We start from the raw sequence: 16,226 nt of genomic DNA on the forward strand, positions 1-16,226 counted from the left end.
TTTGGAACCCCTATTTCTAAGAGTGAACGGAACCTGATAAAAAAGTAGTGTACTAATATAGGGAATAGGGTGCCATTCTGACCCTACTCGTAGTTAGGATGAGGATAATCTATAGGGGCTGATTCTGGACCTGTTAATATCTAGCTGACATGGCAACTTTCATCAGATAAGTGTTGTTATGGGAGACAGCAGGGGTAACCATCATGAGCTGAATGTCCCATTGTTGTTGTGTTTTTATCACACTTCTTAACTCTATTTCCTGTTTATCACATACAACACACTTCTTTACTCTATTTCCTGTTTATCACATACAACACACTTCTTAACTCTATTTCCTGTTTATCACATACAACACACTTCTTAACTCTATTTCCTGTTTATCACAAACAACACACTTCTTAACTCTATTTCCTGTTTATCACATACAACACACTTCTTAACTCTATTTCCTGTTTTAGTTCCTCTATTATAATCACAATGTTAAAATAAGAAAATTAATTTAGAAGACCCAGTAGTTTGAGCCCAATAATAGTTACAACATTGGTGTTATAATTCTGCTTTCATAGCCTCCACTCTCTCATCACGGAATGTGCCTGGAAGTGTAGAATTGCCATTCCCATTAGGGGGAACAAGTTGTTTAGGCGTAATCAGCATGAATTAGGTCAGTTCAACAGTAGAGGTACTGTAACAAGTTGAACCAAAATAAAACTGTTTAGGAGAAATCAGCATGAATTAGGTCAGCTCAACAGTAGAGGTACTGTACGTTTCAGAGTACTGCAAATGGTGGCCTTATGGCACAAAGGAAATTAAGAGGATTTAGTACATCAAATAACTTCCCTGAGACCGAGGTTGTCTGTCTACCAGTTTTATTGTTCTTTAGATGAACAGTGTTTAATGTGTTGCTCTTCCGCTAGACTGACAGATGTAGTACCGGTCGTGAAGGACAGGCCGTGAAGGACAGGCCGTGAAGGACAGGCCGTGAAGGACAGGCCAGCTGGTTCATTCAGACAAATAATTATATTGTATCTGGTAACATTGACAGGTTTTTACAGAGTTAACAAAATATTGCTGTGACAACAAATGTAATGTTTCTGTCTACTCTAGAGTCTCTCCATTCCCTCTCTCTCTTCTCTCCCTGTCCACCACCTAGAAGTAGTGCAAACATGTCCTAGAATAACAGTCTCAGCCCTAACGTCTAGCTCACAACAGGTGGAATATTCTAGCAGGCTCACACAGTAACAAGACACTTGAAGCAGGCTTGGTTGGGTGTTTACTGTGGGTAGATAGTCCTGTCAGGGTGTTTACTGTGGGTAAGTAGTCCTGTCAGGGTGTTTACTGTGGGTAGGTGGTCCTGTCAGGGTGTTTACCGTGCGTAGGTAGTCCTGTCTGGTTGTTTACTGTGGGTAGGTGGTCCTGTCAGGGTGTTTACCGTGGGTAGGTAGTCCTGTCAGGGTGTTTACCGTGGGTAGGTGGTCCTGTCAGGGTGTTTACCGTGGGTAGGTAGTCCTGTCAGGGTGTTTACCGTGGGTAGGTAGTCCTGTCTGGTTGTTTACCGTGGGTAGGGAGTCCTGTCTGGGGGAATGGTCCAGAAACATAATCCAGATATATAACAGATATTGTTTATGGCTGCGGGTCATAGAAATAGAATCTAGATACAAATATCATCTATGTTTTTCTGTGTTGTAGATGGCTGGTCTCTAGTTGAAGACATCGCTGGGGTCGTCATGGTTCATGGACTCATTGATCACCTGTTGGGGAGGGACAGAGAGGAAACAGTTAACACCTGGTCATAACTGGACCCTGTGTGGCTCAGTCAGAGCATTGCAGCAAGGGTCTTGGGTTCGATTCCCTTATATGTATGCATGTGTGACTCTTAGTGGCTTGGATAAAAGCGCCTGCTAAATGGTATACTAAGTAGGCTACATAGGCTTGTTCAAGGTGTCCAACCATTCTGCGTGAAACGTGCTTTGATGATTAAATCCAAAAAGTCAGATTTAATTGTAATTTTTCATATTTTAATTTTTTAAAGCTCTGTTGACAGAGTGCCACATTCTAGCAGCGACTTTGATGATTTTACATGTGGTGTTCATATCTGTAAAGTTGTTTCTGCAGGTCGTAGAAAGCTAGATTACTGGACATGAACACGACACCAGCTGAACCACACGTAAAGGGTTCTGCTCCGGTGACGAGTCACAGAGAAACGCTCGTTTTTCGGATAAATCTTTGAAAAAGAACAGGAATTTATATGAAATGTGTATACTAAAATATGAAAATACTACATGTCATGTCTCAAAATCTATATACAGCTTATATTGTTTATGTCTGTCAGTTAGCCTTAATTATCTCACAGCATCCAGCCTAGCTGACACAATGCCATTATCTGACCTCCATTGATTTAGTCACCCGAGTCTTGGCCATCCTACAAGGGTAGAAACTCAAAGAACATTTGAATGGATTATGAGATGTGGTTTGGACCATTGTCTATCCCTGGTCTGTGTGTCTGAACTGATAATATGTATACAGTAGAAGCTCAGAGTTACAGATCAACCCAGTGAACAGTGAATCTGTGTGTCTCAGGTGGTTGTGGGTTCGAGTGTCACGGGGCACCAGTACCAAAAGCTTTCAGAAGATGGATGCTTTACGTCACTCTGGATAACAAGCTGACCGTACCTGTCCATCTCTGGTCTCGATCGTCTTGATCAGAACCTTTTTGGACATTGTGGTTTCAACCATGGGTCTGGAATCCATCATGGTTTCTATAGCGACAGATGACAATGAAGAGAGGAGTTTTTCTACAGCATATTGTTGATAATTGATACAGCATATTGTTGATAATTGATACAGCATATTATGAAGTGATTTCTATCATTGATGAGCGAGTATCTACAGAACAGGACCTACCTCTCAGGTTTAAGGAGGAGAAGTTTGGCAATGGAGAGGTGATTCTGAAATGAGAGGGACCTTTGAGTCAATCAGTATTCTTTGTTTTCCTCATCTCTGAGCAATGTCTCAATGTCCTTCATCGTCATCACCATCACTATCATCATCGTCGTCATCATCATCATCATCATCATCGTCACCATCACCACCATCATCACCACCACCACATTCATCACCATCATCATTGCCATCACCATCATCATCACCATCATCATCACCATCTTCACCACCATCACCACCACCATCACCACCACCATCACTCTCTTCATCACATCACCACCACCACCACCACCATAATCACCACCACCACCACCACCATCATCACCACCACCACCACCACCATCATCACCATCATCACCATCACCATCATCACCATCACCTCCACCACCACCATCATCACCTTCACCACCATCACCACCACCACCACCATCATCACCACCACCACCACCACCACCACCTCCACCACCACCATCACCATCATCACCATCACCTCCACCATCATCACCATCACCTCCACCACCACCATAATCACCATCACCTCCACCACCATCATCACCATCACCACCACCACCATCATCACCACTATCACATTCATCATCATCATCACCATCACTCTCTTCATCACATCACCACCACCACCACCACCATAATCACCACCACCACCACCACCATCATCACCACCACCACCACCATCATCACCATCATCACCATCACCATCATCACCATCACCTCCACCACCACCATCACCACCTTCACCATCATCACCATCACCACCACCATCATCACCACCACCACCATCACCATCACCTCCACCACCACCATCATCACCATCACCTCCACCACCACCATAATCACCATCACCTCCACCACCATCATCACCATCACCACCACCACCATCACCATCACCACCACCACCATCATCACCATCACCTCCACCACCACCATCATCACCACCACCACCACCACCATAATCACCATCACCTCCACCACCACCATAATCACTACCACCACCACCATCATCACCATAATCACCACCACCATCATCATCACCATAATCACCATCATCATCACCATCATCATCACCACCACTACTGTCTTCATCATCATCATCACATTCATCACCATCATCATCACATTCATCACCACCATCACCATCGTCATCATCATCATCACATTCATCACCACCATCACCATCATCATCATCACATCCATCACCACCATCACCACCACCATCATCACATTCATCATCATCATCACCACCACCATCACCATCATCACATTCATCACCATCATCATCACATTCATCACCACCATCACCACCACCATCATCATCATCACATTCATCACCACCATCACCATCATCACATTCATCATCATCATCACCACCATCATCATCAGTAGTAGAGTAGTAGTAGTAGTAGTAGTAGTAGTAGTAACAGTAGTTTCCTGTAGCTATCTCTATGTCCAGGGCCATTTACCTGCTCTCCTCTCCCTCCAGTAGTTTCCTGTAAGTAGCTATCTCTATGTCCAGGGCCATCTTGACATTGAGGAGATCCTGGTATTCTCTGAGGTGTCTGGCCATCTCATCCTTCATGTTCCTTATGTCCTCCTCCAGACCACTGACGTTGTCCTGGTAACCAGACGACTCCATACTGAAGTTCTCCTCCATCTCCCTCATCTGCCGCTCCATAGACTCATTCTGAGAGGAGGAGAGGGGAGAGAGAGCAGAGGAAATAGACAGAGGGAGAGAGAGCAGAGGGGATAGACAGAGGGAGAGAGAGAGCAGAGGGGAGAGAAAGGGAGGAGAGAGAGCAGAGGGGATAGACAGAGGGAGAGAGAGCAGAGGGGATAGACAGAGGGAGAGAGAGAGCAGAGGGGAGAGAAAGGGAGGTGAGAGAGCAGAGGGGATAGACAGAGGGAGAGAGAGAGCAGAGGGGAGAGAAAGGGAGGAGAGAGAGCAGAGGGGATAGACAGAGGGAGAGAGAGAGCAGAGGGGATAGACAGAAGGGGAGAGAGAGCGAGGGAGGGAGGGGGAGGAGATAAAGAACAGGTAGAGGGAGAGCAAGCGAGTGCCATCACTCGAACAGAAAATGCTGACTCACTAGACAGATTCCTCTTAGTGTGACAGGTGCTGTACTCACACTTCCCTTCAGGGCATCGATCTCACAGGTGAGTGCCTGCACCTGGCGTCTGTAGTCATTAGCCTCCTGCTTAGCAATCCGTAGAGACTCGTTGTTACGGGCTGCAGAATCAGTCAGGTCAGCAAACTGCAGACAGGATAGATAGACCTGAGACTATCAATATGCATGTCTATTAACACTGTACAGGAGAGATAGACCTGAGACTGTCAATATGCATATCTATTAACACTGTACAGGAGAGATAGACCTGAGACTGTCAATATGCATGTCTATTAACACTGTACAGGAGAGATAGACCTGAGACTGTCAATAGGTATGTGTATTAACACTGTACAGGAGAGATAGACCTGAGACTGTCAATAGGCATGTCTATTAACACTGTACAGGAGAGAGACTTCAGGAGACAGTAGATGAAGGACGTCCCCATCCACATCGACAGGGCTGCAGTGGAGAAAGTGAAAAGCTTAAAGTTTCTCGCCGTACACATCACTGAAGATCTGAAATGGTTTACCCACACAGACAGCGTGGTGAAGAAGGCGCAACAGCGCCTCTTCGACCTCAGGAGGCTGAAGAAATTTGTCTTGGCACCTAAAACCCTCAAACTTTAACAGATGCACAATTGAGAGCATCCAGGTTGGGCTGTATCACCGCTTAGTACGGCAACTGCACTGCCCACAGCCGCAGGGCTCTCCAGAGGGTAGTGAGGTCTGCACAACGCATCACTGGAGACAAACTACCTGCCCTCCAGGACACCTACATCACCCGATGTCACAGGAAGGCCAAAAATATCAAGGACAGGGGTGCATCTGGTCAGTCAGAGGGGAGGGTGGAAACAGGGGTGCATCTGGTCAGTCAGAAGAGGGAGGGAACAGGGGTGCATCTGGTCAGTCAGAGGAGGGAGGGAACAGGGGTGCATCTGGTCAGTCAGAGGAGGGAGGGAACAGGGGTGCATCTGGTCAGTCAGAGGAGGGAGGGAGGGAACAGGGGTGCATCTGGTCAGTCAGAGGAGGGAGGGAGGGAACAGGGGTGCATCTGGTCAGTCAGAGGAGGGAGGGAGGGAACAGGGGTGCATCTGGTCAGTCAGAGGAGGGAGGGAGGGAACAGGGGTGCATCTGGTCAGTCAGAGGAGGGAGGGAGGGAGGGAGGGAACAGGGGTGCATCTGGTCAGTCAGAGGAGGGAGGGAACAGGGGTGCATCTGGTCAGTCAGAGGGGAGGGAGGGAACAGGGGTGCATCTGGTCAGTCAGAGGAGGGAGGGAGGGAACAGGGGTGCATCTGGTCAGTCAGAGGAGGGAGGGAGGGAACAGGGGTGCATCTGGTCAGCCAGAGGGGAGGGAGGGAACAGGGGTGCATCTGGTCAGTCAGAGGAGGGAGGGAGGGAACAGGGGTGCATCTGGTCAGCCAGAGGAGGGAGGGAGGGAACAGGGGTGCATCTGGTCAGCCAGAGGGGAGGGAGGGAACAGGGGTGCATCTGGTCAGTCAGAGGGGAGGGAGGGAACAGGGGTGCATCTGGTCAGTCAGAGGAGGGAGGGAGGGAGGGAACAGGGGTGCATCTGGTCAGTCAGAGGAGGGAGGGAGGGAGGGAACAGGGGTGCATCTGGTCAGTCAGAGGAGGGAGGGAGGGAACAGGGGTGCATCTGGTCAGCCAGAGGAGGGAGGGAGGGAACAGGGGTGCATCTGGTCAGTCAGAGGGGAGGGAGGGAACAGGGGTGCATCTGGTCAGTCAGAGGAGGGAGGGAGGGAACAGGGGTGCATCTGGTCAGCCAGAGGAGGGAGGGAGGGAACAGGGGTGCATCTGGTCAGCCAGAGGGGAGGGAGGGAACAGGGGTGCATCTGGTCAGTCAGAGGGGAGGGAGGGAACAGGGGTGCATCTGGTCAGTCAGAGGAGGGAGGGAGGGAACAGGGGTGCATCTGGTCAGCCAGAGGAGGGAGGGAGGGAACAGGGGTGCATCTGGTCAGTCAGAGAGGAGGGAACAGGGGTGCATCTGGTCAGTCAGAGAGGAGGGAACAGGGGTGCATCTGGTCAGTCAGAGGGGAGGGAGGGAACAGGGGTGCATCTGGTCAGTCAGAGGAGGGAGGGAGGGAGGGAACAGGGGTGCATCTGGTCAGTCAGAGGAGGGAGGGAGGGAACAGGGGTGCATCTGGTCAGTCAGAGGGGAGGGAACAGGGGTGCATCTGGTCAGTCAGAGGGGAGGGAACGGGGTGCATCTGGTCAGTCAGAGGAGGGAGGGAGGGAACAGGGGTGCATCTGGTCAGTCAGAGGAGGGAGGGAGGGAACAGGGGTGCATCTGGTCAGTCAGAGGAGGGAGGGAGGGAACAGGGGTGCATCTGGTCAGTCAGAGGGGAGGGAACAGGGGTGAGGCCACCTCACCCGACTCCCAGTCCCGCCGCTCTCCCTTCCCTCTGCTGAGAAAAGGGGACCGTCTTCCTGTGCTGTGTGTTCAAGGCTTCTTTTTCAGTCTATGGAGCGTGGGAATTGCAGACACGTGATCTGATCTAATTGGCCAGCGCTAGGCCTATAGGTGCACTTGATTTGCTCTCTGGGCCTGCCGGGTAGGTCGGAGTTCTACATCCAGACACATGAAATTATTCAAAATGGGAACACTTTGTTTTCACTAGGGCTGCTGAATCAAGTGCACCTACCTTGCACCTACACATGAAATGGATTAAAATGGGTTAGGGGACTACTGCTGTAGGATATAGGGTAAAGGGTATAAGGTGCAGCCTACCTTAGACTTGTACCAGTCTACAGACTCCTCTAGGGTATAGGGGGTAGGGTGTAGGGTATAGGGGGTAGGCTGTAGAGTATAGGGAACAGCCTACCTTAGACTTGTACCAGTCTACAGACTCCTCTAGGGTATAGGGGGTAGGGTATAGGGTATATGGGGTAGGCTGTAGAGTATTGGGAACAGCCTACCTTAGACTTGTACCAGTCGTCTGACTCCTGTAGGGTATAGGGTATAGGGGGTAGGCTGTAGAGTATAGGGAACAGCCTACCTTAGACTTGTACCAGTCTACAGACTCCTCTAGGGTATAGGGGGTAGGGTGTAGGGTATAGGGAACAGCCTACCTTAGACTTGTACCAGTCTACAGACTCCTCTAGGGTATAAGGGGTAGGGTGTAGGGTATAGGGGGTAGGCTGTAGAGTATAGGGAACAGCCTACCTTAGACTTGTACCAGTCGTCTGACTCCTGCATGTTCTTGGAGGCCAGGTTCTCATACTGAGAGCGGACGTCCCTGAGAGCGCCCGTCAGGTCTGGCTTCACCACATCAATGTCCATCTGCACCTGCTGCGACACCTGCACCTGAGACTGCAGCTCCAACAGCTCCTACAGACAGGAGTCAGAGGTCAGAGAGGGGTCAGCAACTGAGACTGCAGCTCCTACAAACCGGGGTTAGAGGTTAGAGAGGGGTCAGCACCTGAGACTGCAGCTCCTACAAACAGGGGTTAGAGGTCAGAGAGGGGTCAGTACCTGAGACTGCAGCTCCTACAAACAGGGGTCAGTGAGATCCTATGAATTAGGTTTGAAGAGTTAGCGAGGTAACTTTTGTCAACTCTGAGTTCATCTCGGGATAGCCAGTCGTACGAATGTGGCCCAGCTTTAAGCCAGGTACATTTCTATGGCAACGAATCCTTCAGAACTAACCTGCTCCGGGGCAGGCTAACTCACAGCTAACCTAACTGCCCCTGAATGAAATGACTGAGCCACGAGTTGAAGACCAATGAAATCAGATTCCCTCCCTCTTGCAAATATTGCGTCATCATCCCCTTGATTTGAGGAAGACGACTAATGAAATATTTAACGAATCAAATGTGTGTAAAAAATGTTAATATTAAAACACCTACCACATTATTTAGTAATGACAGAATGCATTTGAAACTTCTGGAATTGTGAAATGTTTGTATGACATAATAACATGTATTTTATCGATAGGAACAGGTGCTTGCATACCAAAGACGGCATTATTAGGAAAGTTGAGAAATAAATCAAGTAGGCCTGGCCTATAGAAAGCTGATGGGATCCTCCTCTTTTTAATAGAGGCCATCACTCTGTTTCTCACACAATTGCATGTTGAGCAAAATGAGCTCATATGATATGTTTGATTAGATTTTCTATTACGTTTGCACTGATGTCAGAGTGATTAGAGGGACAATAGAGTGCTGAGTACCAGGCAGGCAGCAAGTTTGGTAGGCTACTGTTACTGTAATTTAATTATACCAATATGTATTCATTAATTGAATTCCCTTAATCTATTTTATGAGAATTTGTAAGATTCTTGTTTGCATAAAATAGACGGAGATCAGTCTTTTCAATAATAGGTAACAGAATTTATTCTCGGAGCGCGCTGCCACTTTACCACGAGCAACAGTTTATATACAATAGCATGACGTAATTTCATTGTTTTAACAGAATCCTCTCCTCTCGAAAGTTCATTCTAACTTACTAACACACTCCCAGGTCACACAACATAATTTAATTAACTTTTGACCCCTCAACATTATCGATCACCACTTAGCTGACAGTTCTAATTAACAGAAAAGGAAGTGAGTGCATTCCTAGGTTATCTAAAACACCCCAGAGCTCAGTTTCGTCGGTTCAACCATAGGTTAACTACCTTATCTGTTTACTTAATCCACAAACCATTTCTTTCTTCCTAGTTGGAATGGTGTTCATTAACTTTAATTACTCCTTGTCTGTGTCACACAATCCCTTCTTATGAACTCATTTTGTTGAGTATAAGTTTACTTAGTTACAGTTCCATTTAAAATGATTTGTTCAGTCATTTAATCATAATTTTCCTATCAACTACTAATGATCATCGGCAGCATCAGAGATTGGAGAAGCCTAATTACCGTGACTAATCACGTGGAAATTGACTGCGGTCATGACCCGTGACCGCTATTGTGGCGGTAATACGGTCATCCTAACAGCCCTAGCACTGACTCGCACATGGATTGATGTTTCAGCATTGACTCAATAAAGTGTTCAGCATTCAACTAGCCAGGTGCGACGTTACAAGCCCGATAGAGTAAGCTGCGGGCAGATGAGCAATTTCCACCGTCGTAGTACGGATAAAGTCTGAGCTGAAATGTGAAGCTAAATGAAGCTGGTTAGCATTAGAAAACCCTGAGTAGATCTAGCATGCTTCGTAGGATATCCCTCTGGGGTTAGAGGTCAGGGGTAAAAGAAGGGGGAGGGTGTGTGAGAGATAGAGTGTGGGTGTGTCAGTGTTGTTGTGTGTGTGTGTTTACATCCATGTGTGTGTGTGTGCGTGCGTGTGCATGCGTGTGTTTTTGTGCATGTTTCCTTGCATGTGTATGTGTTCTGACCTCATCGTGTAGTTTCTTCAGGAAGTTGATCTCCCCCTGAAGCGACTCCACTTTCCTCTCTAGGTCCAGACGAGACAGAGCTGCGTTGTCCACATCCTGAATACAACATGATGAACAGGGATAACCACACACACACACATTTTCCTCATAGGTCAAGACAGAAATGTCCTCATGAAACTAATTATTTCTCTCTCGCCTCTCTTTCTGTAACTGACCGAGAGACGACCAGAGCCAGACGGGTCACATTGTGTCTCGCTCTGATAACCCCGGCCGGTCCCCCATCCCTCCCTGCTATCCTCCCCTCTGCTCCATCTGTCTCCTACAGAAGCCAACAGACCTCTCCCACTGCTGCCAAAATAGAGGCCTGGTCAGCCAGCCGTACTGACAGAGTCTCCTACAGCAGCCAACAGACCTCCCCCACTGCTGCCAAAATAGAGGCCTGGTCAGCCAGCCGTACTGACAGAGTCTCCTACAGAAGCCAACAGACCTCTCCCACTGCTGCCAAAATAGAGGCCTGGTCAGCCAGCCGAACTGACAGAGTCTCCTACAGCAGCCAACAGACCTCTCCCACTGCTGCCAAAATAGAGGCCTGGTCAGCCAGCCGAACTGACAGAGTCTCCTACAGCAGCCAACAGACCACCTGCCTGATAGATTCAAATAGAACATTTCATTTGGAGTCATGAAACACCATTGTTACTGTCTATACCAGTTGAATGAGGAAGAAAAGTTACATTGTTGTCAACTCCGTAAAACATCAACTCTGTCCGAGTGCTGAAAGACCTGATAGAATGATTGTTTTTATTGCCGATTTTTAGATTCATTATTTTCCAGATTTTACAAATGTTTTTTTTTTAACCAAAAATGTCTGTTTTGAGTATCTGTCAACTCCGTCACTGATGATTAACCCTCTTAAGATTAAGTTTTTTTCATGGTCAGTATTCTGAAAACAATATTGTCATCACTGTTCTGCAACATATGCTGAAGTAATACCCTGTATATAGCCTCCACATTGACTCTGTACCGTAATACCCTGTAAATAGCCTCCACTTTGACTCTGTACCGTAATACCCAGTATATAGCCTCCACAACCCTCTGTATATAGCCTCTACATTGACTCTGTACCGTAATACCCTGTATATAGCCTCCACATTGACTCTGTACCGTAATACCCTGTATATAGCCTCCACATTGACTCTGTACCGTAATACCCTGTATATAGCCTCCACATTGACTCTGTACCGTAATACCCTGTATATAGCCTCCACATTGACTCTGTACCGTAATACCCTGTATATAGCCTACTGTTCCTAGACCGTCATTGAAATTAAGAATTTGTTCTTAACTGGCTTGCCTAGTTAAATAACAGATCGTCAAAACAATATATCAAAAGGAAGTGTGTTCTGAAGTGTCTGTCCTCTATCTGAGAAATAAATACGATTCGGGAACTATTTTTATTTACATGTATTTATCCCCTTATTTTAGGCACTAAACTATCTCCATATATACTGCCATTCATTTTTAAACTGGCACCGGCCCTCATCTTAAAAGTCTTGTGAGGCATCCTAGGGCAAAACGGAGAACACCATCATGTTCATGAGAGTCTCAGCTTGAGAGTCTCAGCTTTCAATAGCGTGGTTACAATTACATTCCACCCATGATGGCAACACCCACCCGTAGCACGCGCTCCAGCAGGTGTATCTCACTGATCATCCCTAAAGCCAACACCTCATTTGGCCGCCTTTCGTTCCAGTTCTCTGCTGCCTGTGACTGGAACGAATTGCAAAAATCGCTAAAGTTGAAGACTTTTATCTCCCTCACCAACTTCAAACATCTACTATCTGAGCAGCTGCAGCTGTACATAGTCTACTGGTAAATAGCCCACCCAATTTACCTACCTCATCCCCATACTGTTTATATTTATTTACTTTTCTGCTCTTTTGCACACCAATATCTCTACCTGCACATGACCATCTATCACTCCAGTGTTAATCTGCTCAATTGTAATTATTCGCCTACCTCCTCATGCCTTTTGCACACTATGAATATAGACTCTCTTTTTTTTCTACTGTGTTATTGACTTGTTAATTGTTTACTCCATGTGTAACTCTGTGTTGTCTGTTCACACTGCTATGCTTTATCTTGGCCAGGTCGCAGTTGTAAATGAGAACTTGTTCTCAACTAGCCCACCTGGTTAAATACAGGTGTTCTCAACTAGCCTACCTGGTTAAATAAAGGTGTTCTCAACTGGCCTACCTGGTTAAATAAAGGTGTTCTCAACTAGCCTACCTGGTTAAATAAAGGTGTTCTCAACTAGCCGACCTGGTTAAATAAAGGTGTTCTCAACTAGCCTACCTGGTTAAATAAAGGTGTTCTCAACTAGTCTACCTGGTTAAATAAAGGTGTTCTCAACTAGCCTACCTGGTTAAATAAAGGTGTTCTCAACTAGCCGACCTGGTTAAATAAAGGTGTTCTCAACTAGCCTACCTGGTTAAATAAAGGTGTTCTCAACTAGTCTACCTGGTTAAATAAAGGTGTTCTCAACTAGCCTACCTGGTTAAATAAAGGTGTTCTCAACTAGCCGACCTGGTTAAATAAAGGTGTTCTCAACTAGTCTACCTGGTTAAATAAAGGTGTTCTCAACTAGCCGACCTGGTTAAATAAAGGTGTTCTCAACTAGTCTACCTGGTTAAATAAAGGTGTTCTCTACTAGTCTACCTGGTTAAATAAAGGTGTTCTCAACTAGTCTACCTGGTTAAATAAAGGTGAAATAAAAAATAAATAAAATAAAAGAGGGCGAATTGTTCATTTGACTGCGTTTACACGGTGTGATTGCTGATATTTTGATGGACCAAAGGATATATTATTTAAAAATGTCTGTCTCTACACCCATAGAAACAAAAACAATCCCATGAATCTATATTTGCATCTTTGTTGTTGTTGTGAACAGCATTACTCAAACATGGATTTATGGAACAGTGGAAAACTAACATCTACCATTGAGTGCAGACACAGTATCAGAATGAGTTTCTGATGTAATAGGAGTTGGTTTGGATCGTTGTATAACATGTTTTAGAAACATTTTCATAATGCATTGAGGTCAATGACAAGTGATGACTCTCTGTAATCAATCACAATATTTAAAACTACAAGCACAGAAACAATGAAAATAAGGCCACATGTTAAAAAAAAACTTCCCCTTTAACTAAGATGGGTGAACTTCCCCTTTAACTAAGATGTGTGGTAGTATGAAGCTGTGTCCTACCCCTCTGAAGCTCTGCATGGTACTCTCCGATTCCTCACGCTGCATCATCTCCTCCTGCAGTCTGGAAAGCACAACATACTGTACTGAGGAAAATATCTGGTGTTATCTGTGTTAGAGAGTATTTTCAAGACATTCAAGAACACTTTTAAAAGTGCATTAAAAGTGTGAAAAATCAGACCCCAATATGCAACAACAACAAACTGGCATTTTAACAGCCATGGCTCATTCAGAAGTTGGGATGGTCTCACTAACTCACTATGTGCCTGTCGAATTAGGAGCACGCAATGCATTATTGAAAATAAAGTCATTACTAGCGCAATCACACAGCCAGGGTCTAATATTATCACCTAGACACCTAGACCCCTATTAAATAATGTTGACTCTATGTAGTCAATTACTCAACAACTACATGGGTAAACATGGGGTATATTGTAATAAGTGCCTTGTAGTGCAATCAATGAATAAAACGTTTCATTGTGTAGGATATATCGTGGTCATTAATTACTCCATAACTATTCGGTCAACATGTAACTGATTGTCTTACTTCTCTCTGAGCCGGTCTATATCATCAGACAGGTTGTCCCGGTGCACTTCCACTCGCGCCTTCTCGTTCGTCAGCTGGTCCACCTGTCGCCGCAGCTCGCGCATCTCGTCCTCGTACAGGTCCCCGATGCGGGATCGGGACGTGCCCTTCCCTCGTAGCTGCTCGAGCTCTGCCTGCAGGATCTTATTCTGCTGCTCGAGGAACCGGACCTTCTCGATATAGCTCGCGAAGCGGTCATTGAGCGACTGCATCTGAGCCTTCTCGTTGGTCCGGTTGGTCTTGAACTCGGAGTTCACGGCGTCGGACAGAGAGAAGTTCAGGGTTTCGGAGGACAGCCGGGGCATCGGGGCGCTGCTGCGGAGCCGCTGGGTCCTGGTTGCGTAGACCCCCGGAGCGGCGGAGGACAGGCCGAAAGAGACCCGAGAGGAGCGCACCGACACCGGGTTGGAGTACAGCTGGCGGCTGGAGGGGTAGGAGGACGAGTGGCTCATGTTCCTTTCCCCACCAAAATACTTCTTATAGGAGGACTGAGGACCACGGGCTGCTGTCATCCTGAGATGTTCGGTCTCTTCTGTAGAGCTAGTTAGGTTACTAAGTTTTAGTTTCTCTGGGTTGGGTCTCTCTCGTTATCGTTCAGCGGACACGGGAGGGGGGTCACTGGGACCGTATTTATACCCCGGTTTTTATGCTAATGAGTTTGAGTGACAACAGGGAGTTTGAGTGACAGTTCGGACATCCTATCACAGGCTGATAAGACACTTGGTGCCCAGAGACATGGATAACTAGACTTGACTTTTCCCATTGGACAAGCTTCATTCCTATTATAACTTCATCATTTGATCCATTACGGAAACGTCACGGGGCAATGGCAGGTAACCGAGCGGTTAGAGAGTTGGGCCAGTAACCGAGCTGACAAGGAGAAACTTCTGCCAGTGTACCCTTGAGCAAGGCAACATAACCCTAATTGCTCCAGGGTTTCTGTTGATAATATTAGACCCTGGCTGTATGAAATAGGACACTATAAGCACCGCCTAATTATTATTATTATCATTATTATTGCCATTATTATCATTATTATGATGATTATTATTGTTATTATTATTATCATTATTATCATTATTATGATGATGATGATTATTATTATTATTATTATTATTATCATTATTATTATTATTATTATTATTGTCATTATCATTATTATTATTATTATTATTATTGTCATTATCATTATTATTATTATTATTATCATTATTATTATTATTATCATTATTATTATTGTTATTATTATTATTATCATTATTATCATTATCATTATTATTATTATCATTATTATTATTATTATTATTATTATCATTATTATTATTATTATCATTATTATTATTGTTATTATTATTATCATTATCATTATTATTATTATTATTATTATTATCATTATTATTATTGTTATTATTATTATCATTATTATTATTATTGTCTTTCTTTGCATAATTTCTCAAAGAAATATAACTAATGTCACAATATGTGGCAATTGAAAGTCTGTAGAAAATGTTGATAAGTAACTTGTTCTTGAATGTTGAATTTGTAGTGTCTCTCCTCTTCTGCCGCAGGTTGCTACAGTCAGGAGGAGGACGTGCCATTAGAACATTCTAGTAGTCTTCTTCTCCCCGTGGTTTGTTCCTGGTGCTCAGGGAGTCTAACATACACAAAGAGAGATGCTATCCAGTTACTAACACTAATCACATGACTGGATTACTGAGAACAGTTGTCATAGCAACACCTTTCTAATGCATTAGAGCTATGTTAGTCAGCCAGGGGAGGAATAGAAATGTCCTGTGATCTTATTTAGTGTTTCTCTGGTGTCTGTCTAGTCATACGACACGTGTCCCCAATGGCACCCTATTCCCTATTTAGTGCACTACTTTTGACCAGGGGCCATAGGTAGTGCACTATATGCTATGGGGTACCAAATGGGACACAGGCCGCTTCTGTTGTCTGTCTCTGTAGTCAC

General features: G+C 45.4%; 1 protein-coding gene across 1 annotated transcript; it reads right to left on the reverse strand.

The window, feature by feature from the left end:
• Window positions 1-849: 849 nt before the first annotated feature.
• LOC110509179 (vimentin A2) lies at window positions 850-14,854 on the reverse strand. The gene is made up of 9 exons (XM_036967031.1): window positions 14,219-14,854; window positions 13,675-13,735; window positions 10,413-10,508; window positions 8,245-8,409; window positions 5,082-5,207; window positions 4,419-4,639; window positions 2,902-2,945; window positions 2,671-2,756; window positions 850-1,748 (listed from the first exon to the last, which is right to left on the reverse strand). Exons 1-9 carry the CDS (start codon window positions 14,767-14,769, stop codon window positions 1,698-1,700), a joined length of 1,401 nt encoding a protein of 466 aa, XP_036822926.1. The 5' UTR covers window positions 14,770-14,854; the 3' UTR covers window positions 850-1,697.
• Window positions 14,855-16,226: the final 1,372 nt, after the last annotated feature.

The sequence above is a fragment of the Oncorhynchus mykiss genome, chromosome 28 (genome assembly GCF_013265735.2).
Source record: "Oncorhynchus mykiss isolate Arlee chromosome 28, USDA_OmykA_1.1, whole genome shotgun sequence".
NCBI classification, from domain to species: domain Eukaryota; kingdom Metazoa; phylum Chordata; class Actinopteri; order Salmoniformes; family Salmonidae; genus Oncorhynchus; species Oncorhynchus mykiss.